The sequence below is a fragment of the Maylandia zebra genome, linkage group LG22, assembly GCF_041146795.1.
Source record: "Maylandia zebra isolate NMK-2024a linkage group LG22, Mzebra_GT3a, whole genome shotgun sequence".
In the NCBI taxonomy this organism is placed as follows: Eukaryota; Metazoa; Chordata; class Actinopteri; order Cichliformes; family Cichlidae; genus Maylandia; species Maylandia zebra.
Genome location: NC_135187.1, coordinates 28,932,449 through 28,955,393, shown reverse-complemented (window position 1 = coordinate 28,955,393; position 22,945 = coordinate 28,932,449). Strand labels below are relative to the sequence as shown.

The window sequence follows — 22,945 nt, the reverse complement described above, 5'->3', positions numbered from 1 at the left end:
AGGCCCTTTAAAATAAGAATAAAATCATACATTTGAGCCCCATATAGCTGCACTAGTCTAGAACAGTGATGGATTGGTGCTTAAGACAGACAGCCCACTGGGGCTCTGAAGATGCTCCTTTAACGTGAAGGGCATAGTGTTTGAGACCACACCTCTGAAGAGGCCTTGCTGACTTAGCCATTAGTCATTTCTTCAGACACTACACACACACTGGTACATATTCCTCAAGCAAACACACACATTAGCAGGAGAGTTCACACTCTAGAGGTGGGTTACGCCCTCAGTAACATCACCCCAACCTCATCCATTTCTCAGCTAGACAAGCTGCAGCATTTGCCTTCAGAGGAGAGGCCTCACTGTCTCTATCAGTCATGTTGATGATGGATTCAGAATAGCTGTAGAAAGCTTTCATAACGCAGGACACATAGAGGAAGCTAAAGCGGCCGAGTGTGATAATACAAGTGTGAACAAAATGTAGCACTGCTCAGACACTTCAGCTGTGAAAGATAACCTCAAAAAGCTGTGTAGCTACTGCTACTGGCGACCGTGGCTCAGGGGGTTGGGAATCGCATCTGTAACCGGAAGGTCGCCGGTTCGATCCCTGGGCTCTCTGTCCTGGTCGTTGTGTCCTTGGGCAAGACACTTTACCCTACTGGTGTTGGCCAGAGGGGCCGATGGCGCGATATGGCAGCCTCGCTTCTGTCAGTCTGCCCCAGGGCAGCTGTGGCTACAACTGTACACTCCACCAGTGTATGAATGTGAGAGTGAATGAATAGTGGTATTGTAAAGCGCTATATAAATCCAATCCATTATTATTTATATCAGCCACCTTTGGCAATATTTAAGTAAATAGAGAGATACTTCAACTGAAAGTTTTGGTGAAGTATTTCATTGATGCTCGTATAAGTAATTAGTAAATATGCACATAAGTTCATGCCCTCATTGAGAAAGCTCTCCATATGAAGGATTAGAATTTGCCTCGGAGACAGCCGGGCAGAAATGATCTGATTTAAGTTAAGCACGAGTGGATGGAGCCATTGAAATACAGTTTGTTTGCCTGCATAACACATGATGATGCCCTCTGAGCATAGCGATGAAAAGATCAGCTTACCCCTGACTTGTAGTAATGGTTTTGAGGAAATAGTAAGGCTGCTTATTTTCTGACATCATTAATTCTCTAAATGAATTTGCTAAATGGTTCCAGTGTGAAGCTGACTGCTGGCCGCTTGTTGACATTCTAGACATACAGTTTTTGAGGTAACCTTGTGATGCATTTACTAACAGAATATATGTCTGATATATGACAAAAAGGTTATCTATCACTTTATGTCACCAATAGCTAGTTTGCCTGTAGTCAAACTAGAACATTTCATTAGAACAATGAAACTATGCTTATAAAAAACAGTTATGAACAAACCGATTCTAGACATCTGCATACAACACACAACCTTTGCAGAGGTCACGTCAGTGGCTCATACACTGTCTCATACACTTTAGTATGACTGGAAGTGTTTTTAAAAACCTAGCTACCTCCCCCTGGTGGCAATTAAAATTAATCCCGCTTTAACGCCCCTCCATGTTCATGTCAATTTTCAAACTTGGAAGCTGCTTACAACTTTTTCATTCAGCTTATACGGTAACACATTTGACATATAAGGAGCTTAACCAACTGTTTCCCAGCCTTTTGGAGCTGGGAAATATTGATAGTTGATAGTTTTTTCCCGCGCACCAGGCATAGTGTAATTGTTTCGATTTGTCCCTGATATGCTGCTTTCTTCTGACCACTACTCATGCTAGGGCCTTCATCTGGGTCGGATTTTCTCCAGGATCCAGGTCAGACTGATTACTTTTCTTTTCAACTATTTAACTATTTATCTATTGCTATTATGTGCTGTGTTGTTCTACTCACAGCATGACTATTACGTAATTGCTTCTTCCTCTTCTTCTGTTTTACTGGCAGTTGGCAACCCATTTAATTAGAGCAGGTAGTTGTACTGCCCTCTAATGGAAGAGAGGGTTTTTGGTAATTGCTCTGCCTGTTTCTCACGTGGGTCGCTTAGAGCAGCGGTCCCCAACCTTTTTTGTGCCACTGACCAGTTTATGTCTGACAATATTTTCACAGACCGGTGTAAATACAACAAAATAAAACCAGTACCGTTGCCAAAAAAAGAAGATTTAATCATAACACAGAGAAAAAGACCCAGGGAAACGGAGTTAATGATAAAAGCATTTAAAAAATAACGATAAAAACCCTGAAAACCATAAATTTCACACCCGAGCCTCAACTCTCGCGGCCTGGTACCAAACGACTCGTCCCGGGGGTTGGAGACCGCTGGCTTAGATTACCAATCAGGTGAAACCAGATAATCTCCCACGGTACTCTTGATCATTTCTCATGGCACACCTATGTGCTGCAGCACAGTGGCTGGAAAACACTGGTTTAACCCCTTATTGAAATAAAACTGAAATGACTGTAGTACCTTTAAATTTACCATAGATCACTGTAATTACTGTAACGCAGTGAGATGACTGATTTATCTATGGCTCCGAGGTTTGGATTTCTCCAAATTAAATATAGTTGATCTTCAAATCATGTCGCAAAAATCTTTGTTCCATTCAAAATCTAAAAGGTACTTGTCAAACAATTTCTCCAACTTCATGCACCATCAACATCACATACAGCATTTTTCTTTTTCTCCTTTATCTTAACTGCAATGCAAAGAAAACACAGAGGTCACCTGCTACATGTTATTCATGTGTTGTGTTATAAACTCAGTCAAAGAGACCTGTGAGTGTGATACTGATGTTTCTCCATCATTCCTGAACAGAAAGCAACCGTGCCATCTATTGATGTCGGCTTACTCCCCCATCTGTGTGGCTCTTCTGTCCTTCCTCCTCACTCCAGCTTTTGGTCGTAAGTCACATTGCAGCACAGTGTGGAGTCACCTGACACAACACAAATCAGAGTCCCATATCTTACATGGATTACACCATTGCTGTGACTCTGTCTTATAAACACAAAGAAAGAAGGTTACTGTTAACACCCCAATCCTGACCTTTGATAAGTCAGACTCATCATTAGAAGTCACAAATCAAAAGCCATAAATAGTATATTATTGACATATTGTGCCGGTCTGTGTGGTGGCAGTACATCGGATTAAACGTGCACTCTGATAATCGCGGCAGACTCACTCCCCGCTCTTGTTTGGGGCAGATTGTGCACAGCTTTGTGGAATTCGCCTCATTATCCAGGCGCACACATGCAGATGCACGTGGCATTTTAAACGTGGTTCATCTCCAGCTCGTTGCACTAATGACGGGCTTTCTGAGCGTAACGCTGCGGCAAGCAGTAACTTTTAACAACTTGAGGCCCACATGCACAGTCAGATAAGTATTTAGTGGTGGTAAATATGGGATTATAAATATCGTCTCACCACTTTATCTCATTTCTCAGCAGTTTTAATGGGGATGTGGGAACGACTTCCAGATGTGTTGTGTTCACGCCGCTCGCTGTCAATGAGCTGAGTCAGCTCATTGACTGGGGAGCCCCTCTGGCTCTCACCATCTTCGTTTCCCAGAGTTATTCACGAGGATTTCCTCCTGAACAACTGCACTGTGAGGAGTCAGGATAGCGCCCTCCTCTGGCACATCACACAAATAGATTTTCTGTGACGATGAAAGTGTTTTTCACTAGAAACTCTATCAACTGTAAACCTGTTGTGATGTAAAACCTGTCCATTATTTTATTATGAGCATAAAATTATAGAATAAATGTGTAATATTAATGATGAAAGCAGAAACAGGATGGTGGTGGGATGTTAGCAGGTTGTAATTTTGATAAATTGCTTCCACATTACCCCGCTAAAATGTTCCTAATGACTTGTGGCTTTTTCTGCCTGTTGTAGTTTCTGACCTTGGTGAAATATTCTGAACAGGGCGCTGAGAGATCTGTATTATAAATTTCAAACACTGCTTTGATTAGTCTGAACTGCAACTGTCTTAATGCTCAATCATCCAGCTAAGTAAATCCCAAAAGGCTGATTCTGTTTATCTGGATGTAGCATTTTCAGCTACATCCAGATGAACAGAATGAACCTTGTGATGTTAATCCAGACCTTGCTTCTCCTTTGTTGCTGTCTATGACAAATGAATGAACGTGGCCAGTATTATATATTAGCCTTGCCACATTTAAAGCAAACAACAAGTGCGGCAGGATTTTTTCTTTTCTTTTTGTCCCATCAGAACTGGACCTGAACAGACTGGATGGAGATTCTGTCTGCCCGCCAATAAGAAGTGGCCAAGATGACCTTCCAGGTAAAATACTTAGTGGGACACTCTTTGAAAATATACAACAGAAGCTTTAAAACAACAAATCCAAGTCTAGAAAATCCCAAAAGGAGAAAAGGAAGGCGGTGAGTTTAATTGGAGGAACAGGGTGGGCTGCCTAATGCCTCAAGATTTCAAATGAGGCAAATAAAATGTTCCACTTGAGTTTAACAAAACTGTAGAACAATACAAACTCAGCAGCTTGTAACCGCTTGGCACTGCTGCTCTGTTCACTCCTACACATCTGCTCACATGCTGCTCTGTGGTTTTAAGTTATTTACAATAAAGTAAAAAGCGTCTTTGTTTACATCCTGTTCATAAGGAAGAGTTTACACTTTAAATGTATGGAAAGACTATTTGGCAAGGATTGGAAATCAGCCTGCCCCATACAGTGAATGCACCTCATTAATATTTTATCCATGCAAGCTCCTGTAACTCCTGCCAAGTTAAACTGTGTCAATGTAAATACAACAAACATATGTAGTAAATGTACAGAAGCTGAAGCGACAACTGATTCGCTGCCTTGTCATAAGATCATTTCAAAACAGGCTGCACTGCACATGAAAGCTGTTTCTACAAACGAGCTATACAACAAAAGTGCTGATCACTACTTTATGCATGAATGTAACAGGAATGGTGTGACACAAAACCGCTAACAATTATATTATTAGTGTGAGTAGATGTGGAATCACAGACAGTAAAATCAAAATGATTGTTATTGAAATGTTTAAACTTACATTAGTGCTCATGTTATGTGCAGTGCTAATGCTAATGCTATTGTTGTTCTCTTCACACTAATGGGATCAGCACTAATACTGCAAACCCAGTTCTGTTCTGAATATGTTGGAACATTATGCAAAATGTAAATTGAAACAGTATGCAAAGATCTGCAAATCTCGCAAACCAGCGGTTCCCAACCTTTTTTGTGCCACGGATCAGTTTATGTCCGACAATATTTTAACGGACAATATTTATGTATTGCTATTACGTGCTGCGTCATTTTACTCACAGCATGACTACATAATTGCTTCTTCGTCTTCTTCTGCTTTACTGGCAGATGGAAACCCGTTTAATTAGAGCAGGTAGTTGTACTGCCCTCTAGTGGAAGAGAATGTAATTGCTCTGCCTGTTTCTCACACGGGTAACGGGCAGTTTATGTCCAACAATATTTTCACAGACTGGCCTTTAAGGTGTTGTGGATAAATACAACAAAATAAAACCATTCATAACACATGGGAAAAGACCCAGGGAAACCGAGTTATCGATAAAAACGATTACAAAAAATAACGATAAAAACCCTGAAAACCATAAATTTCACACCCGAGCCTCAACTCTCGCGGCCCAGTACCAAATGACTCACGGGCCGGTACTGATCCGTGGCCGGAGGGTTGGGGGACGCCGTTGTAAACCCATGTTTTATACACAATATGTGATATTTGCTGCTTTTTTAATATTTCCAGCCTTTTACTGGCTCATCTAAATGTTTTTGAGACGTGTTGCTTCCATCACATTCAATCCTGCCATCGTGTCATTATCCCATGTAGGGTTTGATCTGATCACTCAGTTCCAGCTGGATGTTATTCCCCTGAAAGGTGTGAGGAAAGTGGATGGCTCCACAAACCTCCAGGTGGCCTACCGCCTCGACAAAGAGGCCAACTTCCAAATTCCAACTATGTAAGTAAAGCAGGGGCATCTTTAAAGAAGCTGATTTTTTTAAATGTCTAACAGCACCAGCCCTCATGCAGGTGTTGCATTATTACAGGTCTGGCACAGATGTTGCTGCTCGGCGAGCGGCGTATAATTGTTTGAGGAAAAACATGTCAGGACGTATTTGGCATCTCTTAGAAACACAAAGAGTCAGAGTATTTTTGGATGTGTTTGAGTGAGTGCAGAGACATAGCAACTAAGACCCTGATTGAAGCTGTTTTGTCAGGATAAGAGAAAAAAAAACATAATTCACCACTTTAATAACTTTAAGTTGTACTTACCTTCAGACGTTTAGGTATGAGTGTACCATAGCATGTACTGACAACAGTTCTGGCTTCCTGTGAGGATCTTTGCTAGTTTGTAATTAAAGGTTAGCTGTAGTAATCTGGATGTTTAAAGGACAACTTTTTTAAACATCATTTTTTAACCATGATCTGCAAATGTTACCATGTTAACCATCATTTCCAGTAATAGGCACACAGATTGTGTTACTTGCCTGTTTGTTTGTGTGGTGGGAAGCGTGAGAAGGGCTTCAATATTTCCCGTGGGCTGTCACGTTTTGTTTTAATGCTTCTAGTGTAATTACTCCTGTCAGTCCTTTTAATAATAAAACACAACTATAGTGGGCATTATTTGAAGGCTAAGTGGAATCCTACCTGGGAGACTAAGAAGTCACTCTCGGGGGCTTTCATAATGGGTCGCAGTCACTACACCAGTTCTCTGACAATCCAATATAAGTAAGCACTTGGCAATAGTGGGAAGCCACAGATAACTTTTAACGGGAACAGACCTACAGCAGGGTGGCCGAGTGGTTCAGTGGTTTACACTGTTGCCTCACAAGTCCTGGGTTTGAGTCTGTTAGCATGGACAATATTCTCTGCATTGTCTCCCGCTACTCCTGCTTCCTGCCACAGCCCAAAGCCATTGTTTGTGTCTCTGTTTATGGCCCTTTGTTAGACTGAGTACCTGTCCAGGGTGAACCCCACCTCCTGCGAGGGGTTTGTCTGCTAATATCACATCATACCTGAAATACCAGTTAGGCACTTGGCACATGGAATAGTTTAACCTCCACCTTTCTTGATGAAGATTTATGGGAGAAGAAATGCTTTATTTATGCCAAAGGTTGGGTTTACTGTGGTAAAGCAGACAAAACATGAAAAACAACTTAGCTCCATAAAATAAATATGTCAGTGTCACAACCCAAACAGTAAAGAAGGCATTCAGTAATAACAGAAATAGAAAATACAAAAAAGTGGAGTGGGTAAAGAGTATAAAAGGTAATAAAGAATATGATACAATAAAGAGCTGAAATCTGAAATGAATGCAGGTGTTGTGGCAGCAGAATTGAAGTAGATGTTAGAGAAAGTGTTCAGCTGCATGTCCAGATGGCCAGGATCCTGTCAAAAATGGACATATAGTAAACCTGGGCACCTGATCATTACAGCAACTAAACGATCAAGATTGACACGTGTCGGGTCAAGATTACAGCTGGGGTTTCTTCTAGCCACATGCTCATCAGTCCGTTTTATTTAAAAACCACTTGAAGTCTTATGTTTAAAGATCTTAACCCTAACCCCAGATGCCCAATAACCTGGCAAATGTTACATGTTAATTTCCAGTAACTTGTCCTAGAACAAAATGTTACGTAAGCAGAGATGCCTCCTGTTGTTTCCCAGCTTGCCCGCTCCAGTCTGTTTTGGCTAATCTGTTCCTGGAGGCCAGCTTTCCTTCGAAGCTCTTATGTAAGTTGCTGGCACCCTGCATCTATGCCCCTTGGTTCAGTCATGCTAAATGTAAATACTTGTTTTTCCCCCCACCTCACAAGTCCAGTCGCACAAGCTGTGCTTTGAAGTCTTTGCTTCAGCTGCACTCCTGCTCTTGTCGTCTGCAGGGCAAAGGCAGCACATACTCGCAGCACTTAGCTGAAGAGAAAGCTCTTCATTTGTTTTATTGGGTTTTTATTACCTCACCTTAGTTATTTACTAGGTGGTAAAAGGCTGTAGTGCCCATCTATGAATGCACCACCCACTGAGATGTTGGCTTGTCAAAAACACAGAAAGCACCAGTCTGGATGCTAACCAGGGTAGCATATTGTGACTGAGCTACTGATTTATGCACTGAGACAGCCTCCCTCACAGTATCTGATTTTTGATATAATAGCAGAATTTAAAACCTCTCTTTGTTTCTTTGAAGTGTGTGCCTTTAATTTGAATCTCAAAGACAATGACGACAGGGCTTTGAGTTATTTTTACCCAAGTCTTGCACTTGCTTTGATGGTAGTTTTGCTAAGTGCTGATCATAAATTAACTCTGACATCGGAAATATTTTGAGTGTTTTAACCCGGCTGGGTGAGTGGCGGTGCATTTTGGTGTGATTCGCAGAAACCAGAAGATTTGAACCCCTGCTCCTCACTTCTCCCTCAGACTCAACTTTCCTCGTGGCTTCCCAGATGAGTACTCCTTCATGACGACCTTCCGCATGATCAAGAACACCATGAGCAAGGTGTGGAACATCTGGCAAATAGTTGATGAAGATGGCTACAAGCAGGCCGGATTACGCCTGAATGGCGACGAGCAGGCTCTGGAGTACTTCCTGACAGGCCCCGATGGAAATCTGCAGACAGTCACATTCCCCGGCCTTTCTGTGCTCTTTAACACAAAGTGGCATAAGGTGATGATTGGCGTAGAGCACGACCAGGTCACGCTGTATGTGGATTGCCAGCCTGTTGATCAGAAACCCATCAAAGGCAAAGGCTCCATCAACACAGAGGGAGACACTCTTATTGGCAGGCTGGATGCTGATCCCAACGCCTCCGTAGTGGTAAGCAAGTATGGAGAACTGCCTGCTCTATTTAATAATCTTCACCCTCCTTACGAGCATTATCAGGGAAATTGTGCTCTTTGAGAACAACACATTCAGGTTTATGTGTGTGCTGAGCTCTGCTATAATTCTAAAGTGCTGCTGTCACGGCAAATCTGCTCAGCTGGGTCCCAGTAGGAAAAAAGGATGGGGATTGGGGGGGGGGGACTTAATCCCTGCAGAGAATCACATTGGTGGAAAAGCAAGCTCAACAACCCATATAGACGGCATTGATTCCAAGCTACAAAGAAGTAACAGCACCACGAAGAAGCATTTCAAAGCCCTTTCTTTTCTCAGTTTCATTTATGAAAATAATTCCACATGTTACCATGTCTTTTTTACAGTTTGAGCTCCAGTGGATGCTGATACATTGCGACCCAAAGAGAGCCCAGAGAGAAAGCTGCAATGAGCTGCCTCCCTCTGAGGTACAGTAGCGGAGACAAGGATCTGCTCAGCATCTGTTGTGGTTTGTGGTTTTACTCAGGTTGATGGAGCTTCCAGTATTTTTGAAGGGAAGCAGCAGAAATGCTGAGACAGAGCTGCAGAAGTGTAACAAACACCTCGCCAAGCAGTTTTACTCTTTAGCTCTTTATTTTTTATTGTCAACATTGAGCTGTTGTCCTACAAACATTTGTTGGAGGAAGAGCTGTTTAGGAGCTACTTTAAACCTACAGACTGTATATATAAACTGTGACACCACCCACTGGTGCCTGGACTTAGCATTTTGAAGTAAGGGTATTGGTTGCAGCCATATTGGCCTTCCTTTTTGTTGCTTGGTTAGCAAAGCATATCCACAGTTAACTGCAATATTTAAAGGGGAGTTAACTTCAATAGGTGAAAAACAGCCTTAAAACAAATGTATGTATTTAATGGAGAAACCAAACAGCCATCTTTATGCGGTTTTATTAGCGGAAAAGGGGTAACTTTAACCCTGTTACACCAAGTGCATCGTAATTGATACATGAGGCTTTGAGCCCTTTATTATATTATCAGTGTGATTTTTTTCTCCTGAAAATCTGATGTATACAGTCAGACACTACTATGAGCAATTAACTGCACAGGATGTAGCAAGAAAGAGGGGTTTTTTTTTGTTTGTTTTTTAAAAGCATAATTAAAACGTAAAAATAAAACTAAAGTATAGGAATAGTTACTCCTTGTGCAGTTGACTTTTTCAACTGCACAAGGAGTTTTCCAACCCCGGGAATATTACTCTCTGCCTCAACAATGTGTCCCAGTTATTCTCTGTTTATAATTTAATTTATAATTAAATATTATGTTTCATTTCTACTGTGATTAATGAGATGGCTGCCTGCGATGAAAATGCCACTCTGCAGTCTCACATTTCGTGCTCTGTGAACTCTGCCGTGCAATGAATTAGGATTAGTGAGAATTGTTTTTATTTTTTTTTTTATTTAATCACTTTCATCAAAATGTGACTGATTGTACACCCTGTGGACAGATTCATTTCCTGCCCTGGTGCACTCTATTAGCTCTCAGGCTAACACGGGGAGTGTGGGTACTGTTTACGGGGCTTTGTATTTAAATGACAGCATGACATCACTCACTGCCGTTGTTGTGAACCAGAGCGCTTTTGCTGACACTTTTGGTGAGGGTGGTGTGACTACTTTCACTAACTCTCCCTTTATCTGATTTCTCTTGCTTCTTCAGATGTATGCCAATGCTGAGGTATTTATTTTTCATCTCTACTTTCTTTTTGCTTTGTGATTTTAAACCAATAATCTGTTTCAGTGCTTCAGTTGCCTAATTGCCTTAATGCTTTGTTCTATATCTAATAAATGGTGGTGATATTATTTGTTTTTAGCATTGCATAGGTTGACCATTCTTACATTTGTACATCAAATCATGTGCCCAGAAGTGACTTAAAACCAGGTGGCACAGAGATAATTTCCATAGATTATAACTAAATCTGTGAAGAAGAAGCCTTTACGCTGAAAAAGACTTTATCTTCTCTTCTACACAAGTGTTTAGATTGAACGTTTAAATTCAGTTATCTAGCATTTCTCAAGTTTTCTGTGATAATATGTTAATTGTTTGTTTGTCTCTTCTGTCAGCCTGAAAAATCAATCCCAGGCCCCCCAGGTACCCCTGGCCCAGAGGGCCCCCGAGGGCCAGCAGGAGAAAATGGCAGAGATGGAAGAGATGTAAGTATTTCCTACTTCCATTAGCACAGAGTGAGTATTTTTCTCTCTTATTTGACTTCTTTTATTTATCTCTCCAGGGTCTTCCAGGGCCTCCTGGCAGTCCTGGCGCTCCTGTGAGTATTAAACGCAAAATGATATACTGACGACGTACCTCGAGGCTGCGTTCTCCCTCTCAATGTGTTTGTTTGTCATATGATACCCCAGGGAAATGATTCACGTCGCGGCTCAGTTACACAGTTTCAAAACAGATTTGTCTGACACAATATGACTCGGCATTGCTTACTATGATAACACTTCTTTGTAGACCAATCCTGTTACTTCTGTAGTGTGTCTCCAGTGAGAGAGTGTTGAAATAATCTGGGTAAATTAACTTCAGAACATCCACCTGGTCACTGACAGCTAACAGTTATTCTGGCAAAGTTTCCTACACTGAAAGTGTAACATGACCAAAGTCAGTCTGAAACCCTGATACTTTATCAGGACCTCTAACCTCTTGAATTACAGGACTCAGTGTGGGAACTACCCTCAAGTGGCTGTTAGAGGAGTTGCAGTTTTTGGATCTTTCTTGATGGCTTCTTTTTTTCACCCTGGAGGTTGCTCCTTAATTACAATCCATTCCAATGTTCATATATACTAACTTTAACAGTGCACACAGTGGTTAGAATTATCTCTTAACAACAGCAATGGGATGTGACATAGAGAAGAGGTTGGTGTGGATGAATGGGTCAACAAAACATTGGACTTTAATTCAAATACAATGTAAACGGAATATCAGTATAAATCTCTTTAAGACAAAAGTCTGGATTTCAAATGGAAAGCATCAGTGATGCTGTAGTAATCAGCAGCTACTAGGTCAATTCTGGTTTTTTGAAAAACATGCACAGTGCAGCTTGGTAAGTTACGAACTTAAAGGCACTTGTTACATCTTATTTTTTGTTGACAAGGGCCTGTGTTCATAAATACTTAATATCCAAGGGCTTCAACAGGAAAAGGGTCAACTTGGGTTAACATAAAGTTTTTTTTAATGCTTTTCCTGTTTGGTACAGCCAAATTAAAAAGCTTATGAAAGAAGAGTTGTCAGGCCAAAATGCATCTACTGCTTCTACTTTAACTTCTAATCTTCTGAAGATGTGGTTGGTTAGCATATGGCTAAACACAGCAAAACCCAAATGCTAGAGATCTGTTGGATAGTAAGAGGTTAAATAGGTTAGTGTCACAGAATGCGGTGGCAGACTGTGGAGTAGCAGTGAAAAGGAGGACCCAAAATACAGGACTCTTATAATGAACAGTGGATTTATTTACAGTGAGTGGAAAAACAACATGGCTATATACAAATCCCAGCACTGTGGCCCTGTGGCGATTCTCCCTGAATCCAACATAGTGCAGATGTCCATGAAAGGTGAAAAGTAGCAACTCTAAAAACTCCTGTTCCCAACACCGTGACTCCAAAAGTACTCTGCTCTCCGATTCCCGGTAACACACAAACGCACTCAGGTTAGCAGGATTAAACGAGTTTTGACTCCAGGATCAGCGCTGACTGGAGCTCAGCCACACTCTTAAATAGGGCGCTCTTAACGAGGCCATCAGCTGCAGTTGGTAATGGCTGAGAAGCGGCAGGTGTGGCAGCTTCCAGCGTGGGAACACTTCCGGGTCGCAATCCCTCAGCAACCCAAAACATCCAGGAATATGAATGAACATAAACACACACAGGGAGACGGAGGAAAAAGGATACACAACAACCAAAACACTACATACGGAAAAATAGACATAAATACAGAAATACATGAGGCCTGGGTCCCTAGGCCCAGGCCATGACAGGCTGCGTCATATGGCTGCCTCTCACAGACGTTTTTTCCTGTTAAGAGTTTTTTTATTCCCACTGTCGCCAAGCGTGTTCTCATAGGGGGAGGGGTGTCCAAATTCATGAGCTGCATCCTCCTGGCGCTGCATTTATAGACCGATTACGTCACAGCGACGCGACAAAGGCTGTCCAAATTCGAAGACTCGTCCAAATGCAGCTGACAAATGCGTCCTCCTTTTCCCCAAATTTGAAGGATGGGTCGGGTGTATCCTTCGTCTTCCACCATATCCCAGAATTCATAGTGCGCCCCAGCCAATTCCAGTTTCCAACAATGGCATCAGCTACTTAGTTTTAATATTACTCTTATTACTCTTTCTGAGTCTGAGATATTTTTAGGCGAGAATGTAGCTGTGTAAACTTCAAATATCTGCTTGGTTTATCAAGACATCACATATTTGCAAAAGTGCTCCGATGTTTTCAGAGACGTCTGTTACCCACCAGCTCGATAGCTAGCTGGGGCGAGAACACCAAACTCCCGGCACATCGTTTTCAAACTCCCGCGGTCTTTTGCTACTCAGGTTAAACATGATATATAAGTCACTTAGATAACTTATAAATGTTATTGTTTGGCTTTTTTCAGTGTTTTATTTGTTTGTGAGTAAATCGGTTTGGCTGAGATTAAAGTTATAGTTTTAACACAGCTGAATAAATGTCAAACAGAAAACTGATTAAACAGAAGTGTGAAATGATCGAGAATTTACGCCAGTGTCCTGTTATATTTTAGATAGAAAGATGCAGGAGGGAGACAGCTGCTGACGCAAAAGGCTAGACCGTCCAATTTTGCAGCCGCTCACTTCCAGCCTACCCGACCTTCGGAGGATCCGGCCCACGTAGACCGTGAAGGCCAGGTCCTCAGGAGGATGCAGTCTATGAATTTGGACACCCCCAGGGGGTCATTTGCTTTTTGGGGTTTTCTTTGTATTATTGCAGGGTCTTTACCTGACACTAGGAAGCGCCTTGAGGCAGCTACTGTTGTGATTTGGGGTTATATGAATAAAATTGAAGTCTTAGTGTTGCAGTATACTTATCTTTCTTCTACCAGTTTAATTTGATCACAAGTAGCTTTGTCACAAATAAATCAATTTCCTCCATTAAACGAATGGCAAAAATAAAAAAAAGGGGGAGTGCTCAGTAGGTAGCGTGGGTGGGAGTTCTCATATGATGTGAATGCCACTTAATGTGCTGCTATAAACTACTTAATATAGCAGTGAAATCTTGACTATGATGCCCTGTTTTCTTTCATTCAATAATAACTGAGATGTCTTCGTGACTTTGTAATAAAAGTGTACAACAATTAAGTTTCCCAAGAAGAGTAGGCTTTCTACTAAAATATTAGCATTTATGCTAAAAGAGAAATTTAGGAATAAAGGCATGCTAAGTAGCAGACACAAGCCTGGTTCAGATAAAGGCCTCATGTTAAGCAGTGCCTTTGTCATTCACAGTCACGCCTCCTTTGTTTTCGACATAGCCTTACACAAGCTCATCTTGCGGTTGATCGTCGAGTGCGGCCCACCTTTCATTGATTAAATGTTGACTGGCTCTGCCTCTGTGTATCTAAGCAACGGGGCAGGAAGATGCAGGAAGAAGATAAAACAGTTTTATTCTTGTTGTGTCTGTTTCCTAGGGCAGCAAAGGAGAGCAGGGGGAGATCGGTCTTCCTGGACAGAGAGGCCTGCCTGGTCTTCCAGGACCTGCTGTAGGAAACAGCACCTGACACACATTTTTTAATACCTGCCAGTGCTGCCTGTTTGTGTGTGTGTGTGCGTGTGTGTGTAAATATATGTATATGTTTCAAGCTAAGGATAAAAATGTGCTCGCTAAAAATTGTTACAAACATTCTGTGTTGTAGTGTGTAAGGATGCCACATTAATTTGACTGTATGTTGACTATCTGCAGGGTTCAGCTGGTCCAATGGGTCCCAGAGGGCCTGTAGGAGAGAGAGTGAGTCAACATTTACTTTCATTCAAATCAATGATTTACAGGAAATAATTGACAATGTACTGATTTTCTCTGCTTTTCATCACAGGGACTTCCTGGCTTTCCTGGACCTCCAGGTCCTGCTGTAAGTGGAAAGAATTCTCATTTAAAGCAACATATGCATATGGAAATGACACTAAATGACGACGATGTGATAAATGCTCCTTCTTCTGTGTCTCCTTTCCAGGGTCCAGCAAGAGAAGGACCTCCTGTATGTGTTTGCTACCGATGTTGATGTTTTGTTTCTCACATGTACATGGCCTTACTGGTGAATTATCTGGTTTCTATTCATGTCTGGCAGGGACCTCCTGGAAAACCAGGAACCCCAGGAGATGAGGGGAACATTGGACCAGAGGTCAGAATGTTTTTGTGGAATAGGTGTACAACATAAAGTCAAGTCCCATAAAAAGAGCTCCCACAGCTTGCTTGTGGAAGCATGTTATTGCAACCCATAGTTGTACTTTATTGCAACAATGATGTTGGTGAGAATTATGACAGGAGCTACACTGTTGAAGCTTGTGCATCAATGCCACGCTGTTTGGGGCAGCCATGTATGAAAATGTGTTTTTGTGGAGGTAGGAGGTAAAATGATTTTGAGACATTACTGCTCCAGCAATGTCTCAACTTCATATTGCCATAAGTTGGCTGTGCGAGCTGTTTATTGTGGACCCAAACACAAGATGCAGGAGTAAACAGGTAATGCTCATAAGTGCAAAATTCCAGGAACACACAAGGAACCAAGCAAGGGAATCCAAAAAGATAGAAATGAACAGGAAGCACGTATTATCAAGGAAACTCAGAGCAGGATGAATGTTAGGGTGTCACGCAGCTATGAGGGATGACACAACAATGAACAAGCGGAGACTGAGGCAATAATAACAGGTAACAGATGGGACACACAGCTAGAGACATAATAAGATGGGTGGAAGTTAAAAGCAGCACAAAACTCAGAGAACGCCCCTTGCCAAAATAAAACAGGAAGTGCAACACGAATCAGCAGGGGGGATAGGATTACCTCGACACAGTGGTAGGATAGAAAGAGCACACAGGTGTGCGTAGAAAGACAAAGATGAGACAGAAGGAGGAAGTGAATAAAAACACAAAGGGAACAAGCTAAAAGATAATGTGAGAGTGACCAAACTAAGAATAGTAGACTCAAATAACCAGACTTGAAAATCAACCATAAAGAACCCACAAAAAAAGGATGTAAACGAGACTTTAACACAAGGGCACAATAACCAGGAAAGCAAATACGGGTTAACTAAGGAACACAGAAGCCAAAACCAAAGATAACCTCAAAGAATGACTTCAAATAGCAAGAAAAATACAAACAGGAAATGTAATAATACATAACACCAAGAAAAAGAGAATACTACTTTTTAAAGGCAAACAAACAAACCCAGAATAAAAATCAAAAGAATAAAGAACTAACTGAAAACCTTTTAGTACTTTTAAAAGACATCTTATCAGTTCCAAAACAGCCACTACATCAGAGAGGACCTACTCAGCTTAAGAAGTATAGGCCTATCTCTAAGCTTCCATTATTATCGAAAATTCTGGAAAAAGTAGTTGCAGATCAACTTACCACTTTTTTAGAAAAACATGAAATTTATGACAAATTTCAGTCGGGTTTCCGTAAAAGTCACTCAACAGAAACCGCATTACTTAAAGTCTCTAGTGACATTATGATGTCAGCTGACTCCGGAGCATCCTCAGTCATGGTTTTGGTGGACTTGACATCTGCCTTTGACACCATTGACCATACCATTCTGATTAACAGGATCCGGGACGTAGTCGGTGTGTCCGGTCTGGCTTTGAAGTGGTTTCAGTCACACCTCTCCAACAGATCTTTTAGTGTTTTTGCGAATCGGTTTATGTCACATTCTAAAGATCTGACATGTGGGGTACCGCAGGGTTCAGTTCTGGGTCCTATTCTTTTTCTTTTGTACATGTTACCTCTAGGACTCTAGGACTCTAGTAAGGCAGTTCCCTGAGGTGTCTTATCACTTCTATGCTGATGATATTCAGCTCTATTGTTCTTTTAAGCTGATGGAAGTCCATAAACTGTCCTCTTTAATTAAATGTTTAGCTTCCATTGAACAGTGGCTTGGTGACAACTACTTACAGTAGAACTCTGAGAAGTCAGAAACATTAATTATTGCCCCCGACAACCAGATATCTCTAATCAAACAGCATCTTGGTTCTCTTGGCTCATCTGTTCACCTGAGCCTCAGGTACCTTGGTGTGATCTTTGATTCTGCCATGTCCCTAGAACAAAACTCTCGCCAGTTAATTAGGAATTGCCTTTTTCAGCTAAGAAACATCTCCAAACTGCGAACTTTGCTGTCTAAATCTGAGTTAGAAATGGTTAGATGGTTGGCTCGCTTAGATTATTGTAACAGTCTTTTTCTTTGTTTGAGCAAAAGGAATCTTGACTGTCTCCAGTTAGTCCAGAATGCTGCTGCAAGGCTTTTAACTAAGACACGAAAAAGAGAGCACATTACACCAGCTTTACATTCATTACACTGGCTTCCAGTACATTTCAGAATTCATTTTAAAATCTTGGTACTGACTTTTAAAGCTTTGAATTGTGATGCCCCTGCTTACATTTCTGATCTTTTAGAACCCCGCGCTCCCTCTCGAAGCCTGAGATCATCTAATCAAAGGCTGTTGGTAGTCCCTCGAACATATTTTAAAACCAGAGGTGATAGATCTTTTAGAGCGGTGGCCCCCAGGTTGTGGAATGCTCCATCATTACGTTGCCTTGATTGTATTTATTCTTTTAAAAAGCAGCTTAAGACTCATTTATTTAGATTGGCTTTTAATTAGATTTGTGCTGTGTGTTTTATTATTAATGTATTTTATGTATTTCTGTTTTATATTACTGTGAAGCACTTTGTGGTTTTTAGTGCTATATAAATAAATTGATTTGATTTGATTTGATTAAATGTGTTATTGCAGGGTCCACCTGGGCCTAGAGGAGGACCTGGGGTTCCAGGGCCTCCTGGCCCTCCTGGCCCACCAGGGCGTGTGGTAAGAACCTGATTCAACACTGGTTTTATTATCATGTGAGACTTTATTATTTCATACATTTCCTACGTTATATACATACATGGTACAACAGCGCACATGGGGTTGTCTACCAATCAAGGTTGGTGGTTCGATCACTGGTACTTCCAGTCTTAGTTCTTAGCGATGCTAACAGCACACATTGTAACTAGCCCTTTCCTTGCGGACAAATCTCGTCCTGAGCTCAGATCTCTGTATGAAATCACGAGCATGTGATGGTCCCGCATGCAGCCGTCTCTTTTCACACATTCAAATCTGGAACATAGATTTCTGTGAACGTCTAACCCCCTGTGGCTGTTTTAGATCTCACTCTGCTGTGTTTTAGGGACCGCCCGGTGCCAGCAATGAGGGAAGTGGGGAAGCTGTGAGTGTTTTTCTGTCTTATATGCTGCCAAATTTTTCCTGGATGCATGGCAATTGGAGTGGTGACAGTGAATTTGTGACCAGAATGAGTCATGTTAAAAAGAGGCTGGTAACAGCCACGCTTGTTGAGTATCTGACTGGCTGTGTATGTTTATAGTGTCCTGCTGCCTGCCCTGCTGGACCCCAGGGGCTGCCTGGGCTACCAGGGATGAAGGTGAGGAATGTTAATGAAGGATGTTCAGTGATTCAGCTAATTAAAAGCCAAACCAGACATTTAAATTAGTATTCTTGTCAGACTGGGAGAGGTTTTTTAAATGTTTAGGTTATCATGGGACTGCAAAAAATCTTCATTTCTATTCCATCTAATATCATTCTGCAAGGCGTAGCTTTAGACTTAAAGTTTACTTAATAGGCTGTGAAGCTCAACATCTCATCATCCTCAATAAATATGGAATGACTAACATCAATGCATCGATAAGTGTCAGCAAGTCAGCAAGAATGAACTGTAGAAACTCAGACTCTGACGATCAGGTCAGGACATTATCCAGAGTTGTCCTTTCTCACATGTAACTCAAAGAGACTGTATATAAAAGATGGATTCAGATCTCTGGATGTCACTATTGTGCCAGCACCCACTGATTTTTTGATCTTAGCATGACATTAGCCAAATGTTATTTTTTCTGAGCCATATGTCACCATATTTTGATAAGCGAGTGGCGTGCTAATTTGTCAGCTAACATTATCAACCGTGTTTACCAAACGAAGCACAGATATACATAGCTATAATTAGGGCTGCATGCCACGTTAATAACATAATGGAAATCCACACAACAAAGTTGAAGCATAGAGTTAATGGATAAGCAGACGATTTTATTTAAACCATTTTATTTGTCAAATAATTGCACTGAAACTGCTCCAAAAGGTACCAACAGCAAAAATAAGGACTCCTGTTCAGTGATTTGTTTTAGTGAAGGTGTGGCTTTGCAGACAGCGATCAGCTGCGTATGATTCAGAAAATAATCTGGAAACATTCTGTAGAACCCACAACAGCTTTTGTACCGTGCTGTAAAAATAGATAGATAGATAGATAGATAGATAGATAGATAGATAGATAGATAGATAGATAGATAGATAGATAGATAGATAGATAGATAGATAGATAGATAGATAGATAGATAGATAGATAGATAGATAGATTAATGATGTGATTGTTACCTTTAGGGACACAAAGGTCTGGATGGTGTGCCTGGAAAGGACGGCGTTCCTGGAGAGAAGGTACAAGCAGAGTGAAAACCAGACAGAGCATACAGTACATACAGTAGTTACCTTGTAGCAATGAGCTATGTTTCTCTACCAACAGGATACCAAGAACCATTTGTACACATGCTACAATCCACCTTCACAAAATGTGATGTTAATGTGTTTACACTTGCGGTTTTCCACAGGGGGAATCAGGAAAGCAGGGTCCTCAAGGACCACCAGGTCACATGGGAGATGATGTAGGGAAGCTTCTCCCTTGGTTACACTGTATTAATATTAATGAAATTATGTCTCCCTAAAGATATAAAGTGATAAATATCTACAAAATAAAATCTCTTTTGTCCTTATAGGGACAAAGAGGACCCATCGGAGTCCCTGGAACCGCAGGAGAGAAGGGAGACAGAGTACGTTTAACAGAGATGACACAGACATTTGGACCTTTGTACATGTAAATGAAAGCTAACTCTTCTCCATTCTCAGGGCCCACCTGGCTTCAACGGTGTCCCAGGACCCACTGGTCCTCCTGGAGCTCCTGTAAGCAGTCTTAGTTTGATCAGCTCCACGGCCTCTGATCTTCTGGCATTTGCTCTAAGAGCGAAAAAGGGATGTACTTTAACCTGTAACTAACTTTCTCTCAGGGTGTGGAGGGAATGCGTGGACGTCCGGGTTTGCCGGGGCCTAAAGGCGAAGATGTGAGTCCTGCTCTCTACCTAAGATGATTTATATAACAAATCATAATTCGAAAAGCATTTAAAAAAATGTGATTTGATCTTGTTTAGGGAGCCATGGGAGCTCAGGGATCACAGGGTCCTCCAGGGGAAAAAGGAGATACTGTAAGTAAGCTGGAAGATATAAAGTAGAAGTGGAAGAAAATGGATGAATGGTGAGACATTTATTTTTAGCACAGCATTGCTTAATATATAGTGTTTTTCAGGGAGGGCCTGGAAATAATGGCTTAGATGGAAGTCCTGGAGTTGATGGCGCCAAGGTAACCGTTATCCCCTGTGATCTTTTTACTAATAAAAGTGCATCATACTAAACTAAAACTCAATAATTGTCTGGGAGACATGGAAAGATTGAATTGGATGGGCCTGTTTGTAAAATATACAAGACAGAAATACATCAAATCTACAAGCTAATGGTGACACGTGGCCAAGAAAGGCTGACTCAACCAAAAATCTAAGAGTATACAAGTATTCAGTTAATTAATTAAGAAAGAAGGAAACACATCAAATATTATTATTGCACATTGCTATTAATGTTTGTTTTTATCAGGCTTGAAATGTCTGACAAAAAAATAACGATTAAAAACCCTAAAAACCATGAATTTGTGAATGAAGTGGGGACCGCTGGTCTACAACATATGGTGTCCCCCCCCAAAATTTACCAAATTATTCTGCTGAATGCATCATGGGTGTAGTATGGCGTCCATTGGACTTTTGGCTGGCGCCATGTTGGTTTCTTTGGAAAAATCGTTGAACACACATTAAACAAAAGTAAACTTGTATACCGCATACAACAATCTGTGCACACTTTGCATCTCCTCAACAGGGAGAGCCCGGCACTCCTGGAGCTGTTGGTGTCAGGGGGATTGTGGGTATTCCAGTAAGTCAAACTTAATTTTTGTACATTCTGTTAAACCTGTAATTGAATTATATCCTCTGTGGTTACGATTTCCAGGTGTTAGCGTTTCATTGGGAAGCTAGTGACGCTGGTAAATTAAAGGAGGACGAGCTTCTCTCTGAAGCAACAAAGCTGGTCAGCTAAATAAAACATTAAAGTCAAACAACCTGCAGGAAGGGCAAGGGCACACCTACTGTTGCCTGTAAGGCTGTGAGATGTGACTTGAATGGTAAATGTGAATTCACAAACAGCACAGTAGATAAAAGGACAGTGTTTTTACTATAGGCTGTGTGACTTATTTCCAGTGTGCTTTTACCTAAAGATTTTTATTACTATTGTTTCTCAAACAGTTATAAGTGTTACAAATTGATTTCCTGTTAATGTTAAGCAACGTTTTATGCTACTTCACTGCTATGCTAATTCCCTGATCCCATTTCCTGTTAATGTTATCTATTGCTTCTCACAGAAACAGACGTGAGGCAATGACACAAACATTTTCAGTTTGTTTTCATGACATGTTTTTGTTCCTAGGGTCTGCCAGGGAAGTCGGGAGTAGCTGGAACCCCTGGTGAAAAGGTAATTGGAATAATCATCCATTTAATGAGGCATGTCTTTATAGCACATCCCTAATGTTATTGCAGCTGACAGCTTCAGTAGAACACTCTCTTTGAGGTTTGAGCTGACTTATTCAGTGCAATTCCTGCTGTGGATTTAGGGCAGCACTGGTGCAGAGGGACCTGTCGGACCAGCTGGACTTCCTGGAAAAACTGTGAGATTACGCTACCCACAGAACTCTATCCATGAGCCTCTAATTTTACAGATATTTTTCATCAGTTATCTTGGTTCTGCAAGTGATATTCACACTCATTCAAATTCATTTGGATATTTTTCCCATATAGGGTGGGCCTGGAAAAGATGGAGCAGACGGAAAACCTGGAGATAAAGGAGCAACTGTAAGTTGACATTTTCTCCCCATTGCTTCATAATTTTTATATTTAAATTAAAAACAAGTCACACTTTTAGACTTTTCAGGTACGTTAGTACCAGCACATTCATGTGCAAACTGAAGTTGAGGTTTTACTGCTTCTTGATGTACAGGGTCAAACAGGAAAACAAGGACCAGTTGGGCCTGCAGGTCCACCAGGAATCCAGGTGAGATCCTGTCCATCCATCCATCTGCTCCCAGCTGGGCATTCCCAGAAAACATTCAAAGAGAAACACACAGGAGCCATCCTGACTATTTGTCTAAACCACTTTAGCTGGCTTCAACCAAAGTGAAGGCGCAGTAGCTCTACTCTGAACTCCATCGATGTGTGTGAGCTCCTCTCTCTATCACTAAGGCGGAGTAAACCCGTTTTAGCTGCTTGATTGGCCTGATGACATCAGTGTTGTCTCATCGTTCAATTCTATGTTCCAGAAGCGAGTCTTTTTGTCTTATTGTCCCAGGCACGCCTTTACAGCTTTACAGAGGAACAGAAACTTTGATGACGTCTCTGGAAGTTCAATTCAATTCAATTTATACAGCGCCAAATCACAACAACAGTCGCCCCAAGGTGCTTTATATTGTAAGGGAAACCCTACAATAATACATACAGAGCAAGCATGAACCACCTGCAGACAGGGCCAAGGAAGACAGGATAAAAGGAAGCTGACATGCTGTGGAAGAGAGACTGAGATTAATAACAAGTATGATTCAGTGCAGAGAGGTCTATTAACGTTAGGGGTGGGTTTTGATTAT

The 22,945-nt window shown here is 41.3% G+C and overlaps 1 protein-coding gene across 3 annotated transcripts in view; it reads left to right on the top strand.

Moving 5' to 3' along the window:
- Window positions 1-22,945, top strand: part of col9a1c (collagen, type IX, alpha 1c) — a 30,682-nt gene that overhangs the window by 1,716 nt on the left and 6,021 nt on the right. The window contains exons 2-30 of one of the 3 annotated variants that reach the window (XM_004564366.3): window positions 1,798-1,833; window positions 2,829-2,914; window positions 4,243-4,314; window positions 5,871-6,000; window positions 8,457-8,853; window positions 9,237-9,317; window positions 10,561-10,578; window positions 10,965-11,054; window positions 11,132-11,167; window positions 14,540-14,611; window positions 14,812-14,856; window positions 14,942-14,977; window positions 15,080-15,103; window positions 15,194-15,247; window positions 17,854-17,925; window positions 18,287-18,325; window positions 18,482-18,538; window positions 19,546-19,599; window positions 19,770-19,823; window positions 19,935-19,988; window positions 20,065-20,118; window positions 20,223-20,276; window positions 20,364-20,417; window positions 20,519-20,572; window positions 21,136-21,189; window positions 21,739-21,783; window positions 21,923-21,976; window positions 22,107-22,160; window positions 22,306-22,359. In XM_004564366.3, the coding sequence (XP_004564423.2) occupies window positions 1,798-1,833; window positions 2,829-2,914; window positions 4,243-4,314; window positions 5,871-6,000; window positions 8,457-8,853; window positions 9,237-9,317; window positions 10,561-10,578; window positions 10,965-11,054; window positions 11,132-11,167; window positions 14,540-14,611; window positions 14,812-14,856; window positions 14,942-14,977; window positions 15,080-15,103; window positions 15,194-15,247; window positions 17,854-17,925; window positions 18,287-18,325; window positions 18,482-18,538; window positions 19,546-19,599; window positions 19,770-19,823; window positions 19,935-19,988; window positions 20,065-20,118; window positions 20,223-20,276; window positions 20,364-20,417; window positions 20,519-20,572; window positions 21,136-21,189; window positions 21,739-21,783; window positions 21,923-21,976; window positions 22,107-22,160; window positions 22,306-22,359 (1,984 nt within the window). The remainder of the gene's footprint in view (window positions 1-1,797; window positions 1,834-2,828; window positions 2,915-4,242; window positions 4,315-5,870; window positions 6,001-8,456; window positions 8,854-9,236; window positions 9,318-10,560; window positions 10,579-10,964; window positions 11,055-11,131; window positions 11,168-14,539; window positions 14,612-14,811; window positions 14,857-14,941; window positions 14,978-15,079; window positions 15,104-15,193; window positions 15,248-17,853; window positions 17,926-18,286; window positions 18,326-18,481; window positions 18,539-19,545; window positions 19,600-19,769; window positions 19,824-19,934; window positions 19,989-20,064; window positions 20,119-20,222; window positions 20,277-20,363; window positions 20,418-20,518; window positions 20,573-21,135; window positions 21,190-21,738; window positions 21,784-21,922; window positions 21,977-22,106; window positions 22,161-22,305; window positions 22,360-22,945) is intronic. The other 2 variants (XM_004564368.3, XM_004564367.3) reach the window with 2 other exon arrangements.